The sequence below is a fragment of the Tachysurus vachellii genome, chromosome 12 (assembly GCF_030014155.1).
Source record: "Tachysurus vachellii isolate PV-2020 chromosome 12, HZAU_Pvac_v1, whole genome shotgun sequence".
Classification (NCBI taxonomy): domain Eukaryota; kingdom Metazoa; phylum Chordata; class Actinopteri; order Siluriformes; family Bagridae; genus Tachysurus; species Tachysurus vachellii.
Window position 1 is genome coordinate 23,859,298 of NC_083471.1, and position 18,756 is coordinate 23,878,053.

The 18,756-nt window shown below is 38.4% G+C and overlaps 1 protein-coding gene across 1 annotated transcript in view; it reads left to right on the forward strand.

Annotated features, from left to right (window-relative positions):
- Positions 1-15,058, forward strand: part of LOC132854970 (calcium-binding protein 7) — a 29,859-nt gene extending 14,801 nt beyond the window's left edge. The window contains exons 2-5 of the mRNA XM_060883654.1: positions 9,444-9,587; positions 13,250-13,362; positions 14,060-14,210; positions 14,928-15,058. Of these exons, the coding sequence (XP_060739637.1) occupies positions 9,444-9,587; positions 13,250-13,362; positions 14,060-14,210; positions 14,928-15,058 (539 nt within the window). The remainder of the gene's footprint in view (positions 1-9,443; positions 9,588-13,249; positions 13,363-14,059; positions 14,211-14,927) is intronic.
- The last annotated feature ends 3,698 nt before the right edge of the window (positions 15,059-18,756 follow it).

An 18,756-nucleotide genomic window follows, 5' to 3' on the forward strand; every position in this document is an offset into this window, starting at 1 on the left:
GATGAGAAAGGAGTGGGGTTTGAGCCTCCTGTTAAGGACATAATTCACACTGCTCCACAATCACGCTGGTACAGAGACCAAACAGACAGAGTGATTCAAACTTCTCTTTATATTAAAACACAGTATACAAGCCAACCCAGTAATCACGTGAGTAAAGAAAGAAAGAAAGTACATGGGTTAAGGCAGAAAGAAAGAAAGAAAGAAAGAAAGAAAGAAAGAAAGAAAGAAAGAAAGAAAGAAAGTAATTTTGGTGAAGAAAGAAAGAAAGAAAGAAAGAAAGTAATTTTGGTGAAGAAAGAAAGAAAGAAAGAAAGAAAGAAAGAAAGAAAGAAAGAAAGAAAGAAAGAAAGAATCTTAGTAAGTAAGTAGGTGAGTAAAATGAGTAAGTAATTAAGTAAATATTATAAGTAAATAAGAAAGAATGTATTTAAAGTAAAGTAATTAAAGCAAGTAATTAAGCAAAGGTAGTAAGTAAAGTTAGTGAAGTAAATAAGAATGAAAGTAAATAAAAGGACATGGTCTAAAACTGGAACAACTTTCTGCCATAGACATAAAGACACAAAACCTTTAAAGTATTATATTTTATAATCTCAGCTTTTAGACATGAATCTCTAATTTCTCGATCTCATTAAATGTGTGTAAAAATCTCAGGAAGGAAAATGAAGCTTGGACAGAAGCTTTAAGAAATTTGAAATCTGTTGTCGAGTGTTTTGTAGCTAGCACAGCTAGCTTCCAATGCTAATCTGCTAATAGCTCTAATGAAGCCTAGTAAGACTGACTGCCAAGAGACTTTTAATGTACAAAACATGTATTTATGAGGGACATGATTTAGTAACATGGAGTCATTTATGAGAGTTGTTTTGCTTTTACAAAGCTGGCAAAGAGCCACAGGTAAAACGCTAAGTCATGGCTAAAAACAAGATGGAGGTTTCTCATCGGTATCAAATGATTTGAATGGATAATGACTTCCATTAGTGTTTTGGCATAAAGCTGACAGATATGTAACTGGTTCAGTTTGAGCAGCTCACTTTTTGCAGTCCAGTAAAGAGGAAAAAGATGTTTTTATTCACTCTTACCCCAGAAAATTATTCTTCCTCAGGGGCAGAGAGAGAAGCGAAAGGAGAATATTTGTAAAAACAGTGCTGCACTTAGACCCATTCACAGACTCTCAAGGCTCGTTGTAAATACATTTTGCGGTGGTATTTAGATCTTGAAAGAAAGAGTAAGGTCTGCTCTTTATGCAAGACCGACCGAGGTTACCATAGAGGTTTAAAAATAAAGTGCAGAACACACACAAGGGGTTCAGGGTGTTTTTGCTAGCATTGATTTTCGAGAGTGTTATATAAAGAGCTTGTATGAACGTGGACCGGAGCTCGTGTATGTATGTGTGTGTGGGGAAGATCTAGTGTGTGTGTGTGTGTGTAGCTTGCAGATTACTATGGACAGAATGAATAACGGCCTGCGTCATGATGATGTATGACCGAATATTGGCAGTGTTAAACACTGTTTAACAGAGGTAATGCAGCTTCCTGTCTGAGAATGTATATCAATAACATTATGTTTGATTATTTTGATATATACACACACTATACTATATATATATATATATATATATATATATATATATATATATATATATATATATATATATATATATATATATATATATGTATGTATACATATATACATATATATGTATATATGTATACATATATACATATATATGTATATATGTATACATACATATATATATATATATATATATATATATATATATAGGGGTCAGGAAGCATAAGGAATCCATTTAACCCCGCACAGATGCTTTTTCCAACGGGTCACTTTCATGTCGGTCTCACTCGAAGTCACGGTGGGAATCATTACACCTTTGAAGTGCGAGCGCTCCTTCACACATCAAACACAGCGTGAGCGCATATCAGGAGCAGCCCAACCTTTCCATTTAAAAGAGATGAAATTGAGCAAGAGCCAAGCCGTCAATATAAACAACAAAAGAGGAGCGACAAAGCCAGCAAGGATATTTAGAGGAGATTCTGGACCTGGAGCCAGAGTCTCATTGGTATGCAGTATGATGACAAGCTGAGATATTTATGTATTTATTTATTTATTTATATTGCCGGACAATCCAAGTCTCCTACGTTGGCATTGTGACTGCTCAGAATAAGGAAATATTAAGGTACCTATGCTTATCAGCAAGGTGGTAGCCTCAAGGGTAGGTCTTTTTGTTCGTTTAATTAAAGGGACATCAATAGGGTACATTGTAGTGTTTCTGAGGGCATGTTTATATTATACCTCAAGGGAAAAAGTGTGGCTGTATATATATTTTTTAGGGTAAAACATGTTATACAAACGTTCATGTAAAATGATATACACAGACATTAAGGAAGGAATAAACCTCTTGGTGTTATGCTGTTTGAGGAAACTAATCAACAATGATTTGTGGCATTATGTGGTGCAGTGTGGCGTTATGTGGTGTAGCAGTGGATTATTTTCCACTAAAAGCACACCATGAATTTTATGTACAATAAGATGGAGATAGTGAACTTTTCATGAAATTGAGGCATAGAAGCCTTTATTGTCACCATACGGTATGTACATTAAAGCACAGTGGAATTCTGTGCTGAGGAGGTTGGGGTCAGAGAGCAGGGGCAGATAAGATACATCATCCCTGGATAAGGGAGGATTAAGTGATTGACTCAGTTGCCCAATGGTGGCAGCTTGGCAGTACTCTAGCTTGAACCCCGACCTTCTGATCATCAACCCAGAGCCTTAACCACTTGAGCCCCCTATACCTCTTATTCATTTATAGATAAATTTATTTGTTGTTGTCACAAAAGCAGACATTTTGTGGTATGGTGCAAATGCAATAGCTTATTATTATTATTTAAAAAAAAGGGATAAAATTAATAGGACCAAAAAGAACTTGGACTTAGTGATCGATCCAAAAGATGTCAGACACAGAACCGGGTTAAAACAGGCCAATCAGGCTAGAAACAAAATCCATCTGGGCTAAAAAAATTATAGTCAAGAATAGAAACACAAAATCAAAAAAAATCGAATAACAAGAACAAACTACAGGATTGGAAATTGTTTTTCATAACAAATAATCCTGCATTAATCCCTGACAGAAATAACGACCACCTTAATTACACAAACTTCACCGGATGGCGCTGGATTACTTTTCTTATTTACATAGATCCTCCTTATCGAGTGTAGAAAGATGCACTAATAATAAACACCCATCCTTTCATCACGTCTCAACCTGTTTTGTATCGTTCTCCGTCCTTTTCGCTTCCAATCACACTGTAGTACAAGTACGTGCTGCGGGTGGCTCGGACCCGACGCTCTGCTCCTTTAACGATGCATGTTTCATTTAGATTTTTCTTCTAGACCAGGTTTCATTTAGTTCACGTGCTGATTTATACGTTAACTACAACCGATACATGTACGTTGTTGATTGAGACACAAATTCATAAGACTTGCCTTAAAGTTAGCGCTTCATTAGTTCATGATTAGTAACTCATCATTAGTTCGGGGATTAGTTCGGGGATTAGTGCAGGATTATTCATGTTTCTGCTATTCTAACGTTTTTCCCTGAAATGCAAGTTATAAAGGCAGAGTCTATGGGATCACCGACATGTCTACGATATTACTTTTGAATTTACTTCATTTATTAGTCTTTTTTTTCTTAAATCCTAAGAGACAGTTAAGGGATAAAGGCTGTCCTCAAGGACTCTGAGGCAGTGGCAGGTCGGCTTTGGTGCTGGGATTTGAATTCACCTTTATCTTTTTATTCACCACTGAGACACATGCGATGTTCTTGTGAGCAAATGTTATAGCGTTATGTAACCTGACACTATAAAATCATACAGTTATGCTTTATGAATGACATGCATGCATTATTGTAAGATTTTTATTTAACATTAAATCTCTAGAAGGGTTTGACGTTTGAGATTTCTATTTTCTATCCAATCCACTATTCTATTTATGATCACACACACTGACCGGTGTTTATAACAGTTCATAATTACACCCTCCAGTGTTTATAACAGTTTATAATCACACCCTCCAGTGTTTCTAACAGTTTATAACAACACCCCCCCAGTGTTTATAACAGTTTATAATCACACCCTCCAGTGTCACCTAAATGATGATGAGGTTCCCTTTTGAGTCTGGTTCCTCTCAAGGTTTCTTCCTCTTCCATCTACAGGAGTTCTTCCTCACCACAGTCTCCTCAGTCACCTCAGGCTTGTTCATTGGGGATAAATACAACCACATTTAAATATGTCTATGTTTATTCATTCATTCATCTTCTACCGCTTATCCGAACTACCTCGGGAACTATCTCAGGCATCATGGCAGGATACACCCTGGACGGAGTGCCAACCCATCGCAGGGCACACACACACACACACACACACTCATTCACTCACGCAATCACACACTAGGGACAATTGTCCAGAGAGGGAAAATCAACCTACCATGCATGTCTTTGGACCGGGGGAGGAAACCGGAGTACCCGGAGGAAACCCCCGAGGCATGGGGAGAACATGCAAACTCCACACACAAGGTGGAGGCGGGAATCGATCCCCGACCCTGGAGGTGTGAGGCGAACGTGCTAACCACTAAGCCACCGTGACCCCCCGTCTATGTTTAAATAAAATCTAATATTAATCTTGAACTTTTTGTCATTAGTGCAAGTATGGAATGATAAACCTTTAAGCCTTGCATTACAAGGTATTTTATATCATGTTATATTATAAAGGTATTCAGTAAGATGTTTAACTGCAATTAAACATAATCATATCAAGATATTTCTTAACCTCTTTGTGTCCAGAATTATACCCCATAGCCTTTTACTTTCACTGCGCTAAAATAAACAACAATCAGGAGCTTTAAAGAATCATCTATAGTCATGTAAGTATAATCTTGACATTTTCAAGGATTATTTACGAGACCATATTCCTGTAGGCTTCATAGCTTGGGATACTGAACACGAGTACAAGCTTAAGAGGAAAAAAAATGATTCATCTCGACTCCATTCTCTCTGTAGAATAAGGGCTAGAAGATACACCCTCCCTTCTGTGCCTCTTCTTCTGCACAGATTAAGACTAACTATGGTCTCTTTGTAGGTTTTCAATTCTTTATAAAGGGATTGCGAAAAGAAAATTGGAGGCCAGTGAAAGATTAATTCGTTTGCTTTGATCTAAGTTCATTCCTCGCCCACATGCCATTCCCTCTATTCACACTCTCTATGTTTAAAAATCTATTTTAGTACTTTTGCCTTTAGCGAGACTCATATGGCCTCTTTTTATTTTTTACTTTAACTCTGAGATAATAATCACCCTGATAGACTCATTTCTACTATGCACTGCTATTATTTCTTTAATAACAGCCACTCAGACAGGATTCGCTTTATTCCACATGATATGACATAAAAAAACATAAAAATATGTATTATTAAATACAGAAAAATGTATATAGAGGTATAGAAATAAAGTATCTATCTATCTATCTATCTATCTATCTATCTATCTATCTATCTATCTATCTATCTATCTATCTATCTATCTATCTATCTGTCTGTCTGTCTGTCTGTCTCTATCTGTCTGTCTGTCTGTCTGTCTATCTATCTATCTATCTGTCTGTCTGTCTGTCTCTATCTGTCTGTCTGTCTGTCTCTATCTGTCTGTCTGTCTGTCTGTCTGTCTATCTATCTGTCTGTCTGTCTCTATCTGTCTGTCTGTCTCTATCTGTCTGTCTGTCTGTCTGTCTATCTATCTATCTATCTATCTGTCTGTCTGTCTGTCTGTCTGTCTGTCTGTCTCTATCTGTCTGTCTGTCTCTATCTGTCTGTCTGTCTGTCTCTGTCTCTATAGAGACAGACAGACAGACAGATAGATAGATAGATAGATAGATAGATAGATAGATAGATAGATAGATAGATAGAAAGATCTATCTATCTATCTATCTATCTATCTATCTATCTATCTATCTATCTATCTATCTATCTGTCTGTCTGTCTGTCTCTAGCTGTCTGTCTGTCTGTCTGTCTGTCTCTATCTGTCTGTCTGTCTGTCTGTCTGTCTGTCTCTATCTGTCTGTCTGTCTGTCTCTATCTATCTATCTATCTATCTATCTATCTATCTATCTATCTATCTATCTATCTATCTATCTATCTATCTACTTTGACCTACACATTTTACTGAAATGTCTTTTTTCAGCAAGACAGCAGGGGAAATATAAATAGGGAAGGAAATTAGTGAAATGTAAGGAACAGGTGTGTAGAGGCAGGAATTAGCTAAGGCTCGGGCAGGACGAACACACGTAAAAAAACAAACCCCTGTTCTAGCAGGTAATTGTCTAAGCAATCATGACACCGTCGCTTGATTCTTCTTGTTGTTTACACACAGACACTTAAATGTTGTTTTGCACAAAACATAATGCTGCTATTGGATGCGTACATACGTTTACAACCTTCTTACTGTTTACTAATCAATATTTGCACAATGCTATTATTGTACTCTGGTCAGCGCTATATTTTATGTATCTGTCCTGTAGCGTATCGTATTGTCTTGCACTGTTTGCACTAGGTTCCGTACTATGCACTTTGCTTTTGAGTCCTTAGCTTTGTGTTGTCTTATGTAGCCCTCTGTTGTTCTATGTAACACCATGGTCCTGGAGAAACGTTTAATATCGGTATGTACTGCAACACCTATATGTGGTTAAAATGACAATAAAAGCCTCTTGACGTGACTGTACGCTTGACTTGACTCCAGGTGAGGGCAGGGTTGCAGTCGGTGTTCCAGTTCATCCCAAAAGTCTTTCAAACTTTAAACACTATGCCGTTATTAGACTAGCTTTGTGCACAGGTGCATTGTCATGCTGGAACTGTGTTTGAGCCTCTTAGTCCCAGAGAAGGGAAATTGTAAACATTATGTAAAATTTTATGCTTCCAACTTTTTTTTGGCAACAGCTTGTAAAAAAAAAACACATATGGGTGCGGTGGTCGGGGGTGCACATACATTTGGCCATATAGTGTCTCATTTACATGTTATAAATATACAACCATTATTTCCATATAATGTTTCATTAAATATTCTTTAAAGTCTCAGAAACTGAATATTAATTTTATTTATGACATGGATAATTATTTAGTTTACACTAATATATAAAATCTGTTATTTACATTTTATATATATATATATATATATATATATATATATATATATATATATATATATATATATATATATATATATATATAAATATATAGCACATGACCTGCTTTTCTAAGGCTGTGTGTGTTTGCCATCGCTTCGGGTTGAATTTGTACAAATGTCACCAAGAACGTTTCATATAGAAGATGGATGAAGGCAGGAACAGGAATGGATATGAAATCAGCGCTATTGAAAAACAAAAACAGCAGGGTCAACGCTAAACGCTGCAGCTTTTCAGCAACAATAACTGATGATCGCGAGCCAGATAGACCGGTATATTATTCTGTTCAAAATCCAATGCCGTAGGTGAATCAGATTTATTTCGAAACCGTAGCAACCTGATGTTTTATTCATTAATCAGCTATCACTTTTGGTCGTTTTGTCACATCGTGTGCCTTTGGTTTGTTATCTAGATTCCCAATGATGCTTCTTGTTATATTGTTATACCACAATCATCTATTCATCTAATCTAATCTAATCATCATACCACAATCTCATCTTCAGTCTGGTGTAAAACACTACACAAGGAATTTTTCAAATACAACACAAACATTTCCCAAGCAGAAAAATTTTGACGATTGGCTGCTTAACAACTGCCGTAAGTGATTTAGTAAACTCCTCACATGGACCCTAATTTTCATTAAGAGTCTGATTTGGTATAAAACATAAACACAAGCTGGTTAAAAAGCACAATTTTATTCTTTAATAAATAAAATAGCAGATAAAGGCATATTGTCAGATACAGGTTCGTATCATGCCTCACACTGCACTTCGCTCCCTCAGAGCTACCAGCACTGTTCGACTGGTCCCACCATCTCTCAGGGTAAGATGTAGGTATACAGCAAGACTGTCCTATGTTCTGGCACAAAGGTGGTGGAATGAACTTCCTCTAGATGTCCATAGAGCTGAGTCACTGGCCTTCTTCCATCTACGGGTGAACACCTACTGTACCTCTTCCTGAAACACTTAAACTAGCGCATATAAACCCCGATTTATTCCTTACTAATATTTTGACATGCTGTAGAACAGACTCAGGATTAAATGATATACCTCTTTCATGCAAAACCAATATCCCGCTTCACTGGTCTCAGCTCAAACACTTGAAAATGACCTCCGCGCTGAAGCCGAAATGAGCTGAGTGCGTTCTTCTGAATGTCTGCTAGTTTTCAGATCTAATCGTTTTATTCCATGTTTTGTTATAGATTCCCTCTTTACTTTATGGTTTCTCCTTTTCTGTTACTTGCTTGTTATATGATCGAATTATTATTTTTTTTGATTATTATCTAAAAAAAAAAAAAAAAAAAAAAAAAAATTTTCCTTTAATTTGTCGCAATTGTCTTAAATTGTCCTTATTTAATATATTTAATAATATTTAATAGGGGGGCACGGAGGCTTAGTGGTTAGCACGTTCGCCTCACACCTCCAGGGTTGGGGGTTCGATTCCCACCTCCGCCTTGTGTGTGTGGAGTTTGCATGTTCTCCCCGTGCCTCGGGGGTTTCCTCCGGGTACTCCGGTTTCCTCCCCCGGTCCAAAGACATGCATGGTAGGTTGATTGGCATCGCTGGAATAATTGTCCCTAGTGTGTGATTGCGTGAGTGAATGAGAGTGTGTGTGTGTGCCCTGCGATGGGTTGGCACTCCATCCAGGGTGTATCCTGCCTTGATGCCCGATGACGCCTGAGATAGGCACAGGCTCCCCGTGACCCGAGGTAGTTCGGATAAGCGGTAGAAGATGAATGAATGAATGAATGAATGAATGAATGAATAATATTTAATATATAGACGTTGATTTTGTTTGGACTCTCGGATTCAAATCAGATACAATGTTATCCAATCAGCCAATCATGTGGCAGCAGCATATATTTTATATATTGTATTTTATTCATTGTATTTATGCAACATGATTGGCTGATATGTATGCATACTTGAGCAGGTGTTCCTATTAAAGTGGACGGTTATGACCCCGACGGATAATGATAGGATTCAGTTCACTACTTTATACAGAAATCTGTATAAATACGGCAATTTATTTTGTCACACTCAGATGTTTGTCCGACTGCATGCCAATATTTAAAAATATGCAAATGTAATAGAATATATAAAGAAGTAAAGTTGAGTGTCATGTGTAATTTTAATATCGGTCTTTCTTCGCTTGCACAACTATTAAACATCTTTTGGAGATTCATATTTTCTCTTTTGACTCCACAGAGATTCGGGAAGCGTTTAAGGTGTTTGATCGTGATGGGAATGGCTTCATCTCTAAGCAGGAGCTGGGCATGGCCATGCGATCTCTGGGCTACATGCCCAATGAAGTGGAGCTGGAGGTCATCATCCAGAGACTGGACATGGACGGTGATGAAAAACAGACACATGACCAACCTTTCTACTACACTAAAGGAAATCTTATTAGCTCCAATACTACTACAATAGCAATCATTCACCTAAAACAGGGGTCGGCAACCCACGGCTCCAGAGCCGCAAGTGGCTCTTTCATCCCTCTGCTGCGGCTCCTTGTAGATTTGGAAAATAAATAATTAATTTATTTTATTTTAGCTAGTTAGTTTTATAAAAAATGTACTTCTAAATTCTAAGATTATGATGCTCTTGTAACATTAAAATAAACCGTGTTTAATTTTTTTGTCACTCAAAATAACTGCCGACTTGCGAAATCCGACACACAGAAGCAGACGCATTTTTGTTTTGCTGCAGCCGACAAGTTAAAATTTCGATGTCACACAGGGCTGTCAAGTGTCACACATTGAGAGTGACAGTCACTCATTTGGGTCTTTTCTCACGTTCTCCCGCCACACATTGTATTTCTCACGCAGAAAATCTTTTTGACTATTTATCATATATTTAATATGCCGCAGCGCCCAAAATGTATCAGTCCGCACCGCTGTCTCTATGGAACCGGGCAGGAATCAAGCGCGTCTCCTCTGGAGTTCTTAGTCGAGCCTGACACTTATCAGCCAATCAGAAAAAGAGGCTACACAATAGCCAATCAGAAATTAGCACTATCTGGAAAAGAGATGTCACGCTTGCCTGTCTTCAAACTTGAGATCCCTGGTCATGAATACAAAGAGGACTCAATTAGACATTGAACATTTTATTTAAAAGTAACCTTCAACCCAGCGTCTTTTTTGTTAAGGTTAGTTCAAACTGTTCAAAATATTTTTATTTGCTTGCAGAAATAAAATTTCGTTTACTCTGTAGCAGGTCATTGATTTCATAAATGCAACACACTACAGTTTTTTCTGTACTTTCCATAAAGGTAAAAAACGATATACTGTATACTGTGTTATCTTTATTTTAGATGTCCAAAGGGTTTTGTGGCTCCCTGTGTTTTTTTTCTGTGGGAAACGGGTCCAAATGGCTCTTTGTGTTTAAGGTTGCCGACCCCTGACCTAAAAGGAAAAGTAATGATAAAAAAAACAATTACTCAAGTTAGAGACATTTGAGTCATTTGGTAAAAAATTCGGAGGGGTGCACAGTGGCTTAGTGGTTAGCACGTTCGCCTCACACCTCCAGGGTCGGGCTTCGATTCCCACCTCCACCTTGTGTGTGTGGAGTTTGCATGTTCTCTCCGTGCCTCGGGGGTTTCCTCCGGGTACTCCGGTTTCCTCCCCTGGTCCAAAGACATGCATGGTAGGTTGATTGGCATCGCTGGAATAATTGTCCCTAGTGTGTGATTGCGTGAGTGAATGAGAGTGTGTGTGTGCCCTGCGATGGGTTGGCACTCCGTCCAGGGTGTATCCTGCCTTGATGCCCGATGACGTCTGAGATAGGCACAGGCTCCCCGTGACCCGAGGTAGTTCGGATAAGCGGTAGAAGATGAATGAATGGTAAAAAATCCTTCACAAATATCTATATCTAACCAAATGAGCTACACTAAAGTGAACTCCACCTAACTAGCCAAGTGCTGCTGGGATTTCTAAATCTTCCTAATTTTGTTTGATAGCTAACTACTTTGTACTAATTCACGCATTAGCTTAAGTGTTACCTACAAGCTTTAAGAGCAGTTAGATATATTTTATACAACAAGAAAGTTTAATACATAGCTTTCATACTGTAAAACAGCTAAAGCTCTGGCTAGATAATCTGGCTGATTCAGCTAGCTAATGTTTTACCTGTAAATGTTTTAACAGGGTAGACGTTGGGATGTGAATTGACAAATATCACCAGAGGTTTTGGTTCATTTTCTGAGCAGCATTTAAAACTGAAGCTCTTATTTTGATCAATTGGGTCAGGGATCTGACTTAGACGTTGCTCAGACTGCGTAACCTTTTAGTAAGAATTTGCTTTATTTTGATTGGGTCTCGAAATGATTTGAAGATGCTTTTCAGTACAGTCTTTTAAAGTTAAAAGAGTTTCTTTTTGGAAAATTTGATTTAAAAAAAACAAGCAAACAAGTAATTATACTAAAAAAAAAATCACAACAGTAAACCAAGTGCTATAAGAGTCGATGTAGTTTGTTACGTATGACAAAACTTCATCTGTATGTATTTTTAGTCTAATCCACTCACATCGAAATCTGACACGCCTGTCCACTTCATGCCTCGATGCATCGGTCACTTCTAAATAAAACATCTTGTGATCTGACAGTTGTGCAGAAAGTGTAGTTCTAATCCTGACGCGCCGCATCACCTCACACTCTCACAAGATCAAGTGAATCAAAACAACAAGCAACAAGTCACACCCAGCTGTCTGGAACAGCGTTATAAGATGGAACGCGTTTCGCGATCCGTCTCCCAGAATGCACCACGATCTCCAAACACTTTCATTTGTGTTTATGCTTTTAGGTGGGATACATATGATGGCCTGAATATAAAACATAAATACTAAACTATATGTAATTTGGAAGGGGGCACGGTGGCTTAGTGGTTAGCACATTCGCCTCACACCTCCAGGGTTGGGGGTTCGTTTCCCGCCTCCGCCTTGTGTGTGTGGAGTTTGCATGTTCTCCCCGTGCCTCGGGGGTTTCCTCTGGGTACTCCGGTTTCCTCCCCGGTCCAAAGACATGCATGGTAGGTTGATTGGCATCTCTGGAAAATTGTGCGTAGTGTGTGATTGTATGAGTGAATGAGAGTGTGTGTGTGCCCTGTGATGGGTTGGCACTCCGTCCAGGGTGTATCCTGCCTTGATGCCCGATGACGCCTGAGATAGGCACAGGCTCCCCGTGACCCGAGGTAGTTCGGATAAGCGGTAGAAGATGAATGAATTAATGAATGTAATTTGGAAATGTTAATGAAGTCATATACATATATTCAAGTTTAAGACTTTCCCGGAGTACATTGTTGTTTGCCAACTGTAATAAATAAAACCGTACCAAATGCAGCTGTCTTTGCTGCCTGACATCAACACGCCACTGTCACAACCAGGAAGGAAGGAGACGGACCCGTACGCAGGATAGCTTCAAATGAAAGGGGTTTAATAAATAATGAAGACAAAGACAGTAAAAGACGATAACTAAAACAATACAAATGACGACACTTAACAGGGACTAAACGTAACTAATGATTCCACCCTGCATTCAGCAACGCGGCTCACTTAAATACAAAAAGGACAATGAGACACGATTAGGAACAGGTGTGGAGACAGGGAGGAGCAGACGAAGGCGGGGCAGACACGTGACGAGGAACGTAAACACAGGCACATGGCCAAAAGTCCGGGCTGAGTCCTGACAGCCACATATCAAATTTTCTAATTGTACTTTAGATGTCAAAACTTCATTAACACTACAAAATTTTGTAGATTTATTTATGTTTTTTTTTATTCAGGCCTTCCTAGATATCCCACTGGTACACATAAACAGCACAAAGCAAGAAAATACCATACACAAACACTGACTGCACCTTATATGGCATTTCACCTTTAATCCCTTCAGTTCGGTTGTAGACAGTTACAGAAGCAGCCTGACACACGCACTAAACATTGGTGCCAGACAAATTTATTAACAATTTGAAATTCAATTTGGCTCAAACTTCTCTTTCTGTCTCCTTTACTTACTCTCTCAGGAGACGGCCAAGTGGACTTTGAGGAGTTTGTGACGCTCCTGGGGCCGAAGATCTCCGCGGCTGGGATGCCTGACAAGTTCAACGGCACAGATTTTGACTCTGTGTTCTGGAAGGTAATTACTAAGTGACTTTGTCTTATTAAAACTGAGGTCTGTTCTGCTTCTCTACTATATCTCTTTATCTCTCTTTCACTTTCTCTCTCTCTCTTTCTCACACACACACACACAATCCAAATCAGAAATGTATCCACCCCTGCACATACTCTACAATTTAGCATTCAGCAAGCAGTTTAATAAAGAGCCTTTTATTCGAATCCACGACAGTTTTCATGTATTTAAAGCAGTTTCCTGATGATTTTTATTTCTGATTTCTGGGCACACACATTTCCACTATTCCATAGTTTGAGATATCTTTTAAAGTTCAAGCAGCAGATGTGGAATAGCCTAAAGACGCTGCTTAAGGTTTCTTGTACCAGCTCAGTGCTGTAGTGTCCTTGAATGAAGCCCTAGACCCTCATAAGAAGAAGGTCCTCCACACTTAAACTGTCCTCTGAGGGTTTAAGGGTCTCTGGTCTCGCTGTGTGAGACAGATTTGCTTCTATACCATTTCAAGGTGTGCTTGTTTGAATTAATTGAAATGGTGTCTAGTGTTGATATTATTAGAATTCAATTCAAGACAGAAATACACTCAGATAAACTGTTTGGTGAATATCAAACCAGGAAATGTCAGAAAGTGTTATAGTAGCCTTGTGTCTAAAAGAAATCAACCAAAAATCAAAATATCAGCTATTAAATCTTTTTTTCTTGATAGTGCGACATGCAGAAGCTCACTGTGGACGAGCTGAAGCGTCTTCTTTACGAGACATTCTGCGATCACTTGACCATGAAAGACATCGAGACCATCATCATGACGGAGGAGAACCACATCGAGAACCCAGAGGACTGCCAAGTAGACATCGACTGTAAGAGTCCTCCGTGAATAAAACTAAAAAATGTGTCGTTTTGACCTGCAGATGAATTCCGCATACTGCAGCAATCATGATTTCTGTCTTTGGTCATTTTCTTATTACTGTCTTCAGCCCTATTCGGATGGGATTAGTTTTACGTGGGGACGTGGGGGTAAAGTAATTATTACCAGAGCTTCTCTGTGATTTTAGTCCCGTCCGAATGTGCCATCTCGGTAATCATTACGGACAATGTCAGTAAAGATTACGGCGACTTTTACCTTCCGTAAAAAGGTCCGGAAAAATTACCTCAGGTAATACTAATCCCGTCCGAATAGACGCGCTGTAAATATGTACGGTAAAATTCCGTCATTTCCTGTTTAAAAGTAGTTTTTGGCGTGTTTTGCAAGCATGGAGGCGCCATGTTGTCTGTTTGCACACGTGATAACAGGAAGCAACGTCATATGCACATGACGACAAGGAGGTTACTGTGGTGCATAAAGCTTGTTACCCCTCCCACTTCTGCTAGTTTTACTGAGATGTCTTGTCCCGGGCGAATTGGCCAATTAATATTACAGACGTCCTGAGGTAAAATTGCATTACTCCACGTCTCCACGTAAAACTAATCCTGTCCGAATAGGGCTTTAGTAAGACAGAAACACACTAGTGTTTATTTTCACCACTCTGTCTGTCCTTTGTCTTTTGTCTTCCTCCCTCTCGGCTCTCTCTCCTCAGCCGAGAGTCCAACGCAGCAGGTGAAACAGACGTGCGTCAGGAAGAGTTTGATCTGCGCCTTCGCCATCGCTTTCATCATCAGCGTCATGCTCATCGCCGCCAATCAGGTGCTACGTAGCGGCATGAAATAACAATGGCATTCGATCGCAAACCTGTGAACATTCAACACCGACTGTAAACAACACTGTAAACAAATCACACGACCACATGAAGACTAAGACCGACTAATCTGCCTGACAGTGCTGTGTGTCAATTTGTAATTAATTTAATTGCAAATTTATAACAAGTGAACTGAATGGAATCTATTATACACAGACTGAAAATGGCTGGGGGGAAAAAAAAAAAAAAGGATAAAAAAAGATTATTTGATTGGATCCACATCCTGATCAGGTCATGTGACTTAATAAACTCTATTTTCTCATTGGCATTGATGTCCAAGATGCATGGGAACCTCCAATCCAGGACCCTCTTCTTCTTCCTCTTCCTCCTCCTTCAGTGCATGAAGTGATGAAGTGATGCATGGACTTCCAGTAGTCTTCTAGCATCTGTCGTTTTATCCGTACGCCGGTGGAGGAGTCGAGGATGTCATCAATAGCCTGGAAATATACCCTCTATACAGCGTGTTGATCCCTGTGCATGACTACAAGGGCTGTTCAGGATATGCTCATGTTGTATAATGTGTGTGTGCCTGTTATGTGTTGTTTATTAGTTTATGTGTTATCCTACCTGTTGCACTGAGCACATTGTAGTAATATTTCACACTGCCAAAGGGGGGCGCAGCAGCCCTGAAGTGTTGTCATGGCGACATAACGATGTTACACATTTACGGAACTGGGAACCAGAAGTTGACTACCCTTGAGATTGAACATATTTATATGCTTACCTTCTTCAATATCAGATATACAGTATGTCCTGTTGTGTGTTTCCTCACGACTGCAAACGATAGAACAGGTTAGTTTATCGGATTTCAACTGGATTGGAAGTAGGTGGCATCTAATGTTATGTCAAATGGCGATTAGCAATAATCTTAAAATAGTTCCCATAAAAATTCTAGTAGCTTCTTTTCTGCTTTCTGGTCTTTTCTGGCACCTCTCTGGTCGGTGGATTCATTTCCAGCCTCTGCCGTTCACAGCGTCTGCATTATCTCACTGTGCTTCAGGGGTTTCCTCCTTCCCCAGTCCAAAGACACATGTTGTAGGCTGATTGGCTCCTGTCCAGTGTGTCCCCTGCTTTTGGTCTTGTGGGATAGAATTCAGGTTCCCTGTGACCTGTGTAAGATAAACTGTACAGAAAAAGGATGGATGGATAAACCACTATTCCATATAAGAAATAAAATAAGAAATATAAACCTGTGATTTGTAATTGGCCCAAAGTCTCAAAAAAAGAGTAACATATGACATACACAGACTACGAAAGAAGCAAGCGGACGGTTGTTTAAAAGACTAAAAGAATGAAAACTTTCCCAAAATAACATAAAGGAACGATAAAAGATTGAGTCAAACTCAGGACTTCAAGGTGAACAGCAATATGTCTGATTTGATCAAAACACGAAAGCAGCAGGATATAGATTGCTTGAAGAGTCAGAACAGCTTCACACTCACACACACACACTCTCACACACACATACAGTATATACACACAATAATTGAAAGCACAATCTCAAGAGACGTTAACTGCAAGTTCTCAGCTTTAGGGAAAAAAATGAATCATGTCTGGATCAAGATATGCTCTTTACGTTTGGCCAGAAGTGAAATTGTCAAATTTGTGCTTTAAGATTGAAGCTTTGCAACAACTAAAGCAAGGAAGTTAGTGTTGCTTACATGTAATAGAGACTTATAGCCACCAGTTTTCAATCTAAATTATCTAAATCACCACACTTGCTGATCTGTTTTTTGACACAGTCATGTTTATAATATTTACTGTTGTGAAGCCAAATCACTTTCTTAATGACACTGAGCATCATTTGGTGTAACCTTTATAGTTAGGAGACATGACCTAACACGTCTCAGTCGTTTCCAGAAGCCAAAATAAACTAAAAATTCCTGCCGGACTTACAAAAGAAATAAATTATAATTTGACATTGATTTCCTTTTCACTCACTTAATTATATAAAAAATTCAAATCCAAGCACACATATAAAAGCTTTGCATTAAACCCCAAAGACAGCTGAAAATGACAAAATGACAATTAAATAATAAAAGTATGGTGTGTGCAAAATTTTCCAATAATACAGCTCAGCTACTGCAGTGCATCAATTTGCACAGACAAAAACATACTGTCTTTTTACAGGCTGCCATTTCTTATTTCATATAGCTCGTTGTAATGGCCTGCTCGTTTATGAGATGTTATTTTCTTCATTTAAATATGACTGAGTTTCAAAAATATTCATTCTATTTTGTGTGAAGTGATCAATAAGGCTTGATCTGTATATAAGGCTCCAGCACTAATTAGTTCATAACTCTATTAATACTAATATGTTTTGATGCTGATCAGCCAAGGTACACGTTTGTGAGTCTCCTTATATGTAAATTTACACAAACTCATGAACAAAATGAAGGAAAAACATTTCTCTAAACTAGTAGGATTTTCATGTATAGCAAACATCTGGAGTAAATGTGCCAGATGACCTACAAATAAAATTAGTTCTACAGTTTGTTAAATGATGCCCAGTGTCTTTTGAGGCAAGTGTGCGATTATGTTCAAATTTCTGCCCAGGCCTGCACAACACTAAAGTGGTAGCTATAAACTTTCTTTACTTGCTAACAACATTAGGCTCATAGTGACAACATAGCATAAGCGAGCAAGCTTCAAACAAAAAATGGAAACGTCTTTTGGTCAAACGATTTTTACTATAAATATTACATCTGCAGATCACTATGCATAACCCAAAATGTTCAATACTATGTATAGTAATTGTTTCCTGTTGTTACCCTCAACTACCTTTGCACTGTTGATGAATGATCCAAGATGGAGCGAAGCTAGACAAGTGTACAAAGTGCATCTTACCAACAATTTACTGTGATTTCAGGAAATAACTTTAATAATTTATGACTGTCCAAACACAATGTAATATAGAGAAAAAAACAGTAAAATATAATGTATTATATATTTACTTCCTATTTTGAAATGTATTACAGAATATTTCATTATTTGATGTGGGTTAAAATTCCCCACCAGAACAAATTCACCTTGTTATTCATAAAGTAATATTCTGTAGGTCTGGGTTTACTCATCACGCATGTCTTAGGCTTTGGATATTGTCTATGGGGTGGGGGGAGAGGGAAGGTTGGATGAGGGGAGTTGACGTTGTGTAATAATTCTCTTTTGTTTTTCTGTAGTTCGCATGCGTCCATCGTTATGTTTCTCAGACGAAGGCAGCAGATTTGTTTGTGAATGTTTTCAGAGACTATGTGCAATGTGACCCACTGACAGCATATGGAGTGTAAAATCACTGCTGTCCAAATCACAATCACATACACACATTCACACAAAATATGTTCCACATTGGTTTGGGGTTTAAACAGCCTAGTGCCAAGGAAAATTTCTGGTTCATTAACTACCGGCTGCATGAATTTTAAGGTCCAAAAGCCTGAATCAACATTTTATTTCATCAGTTATGAAATAAATCTGCTGTACACATTTCAAAAGATATAATTTCCCGAACAGGATTCATACTGTAGGTTGTGTTTGCATTGATGGAATGATAACATGCAATAATGACTGGTTTAATTGGTTGGGTTGGTTGTTTTCCTATAAAAATTCCATTTACTAATAATTATTTGATTTTCTTTGTTTGCATTAGTTAATGATGATAAAAAAAATGCAGTTT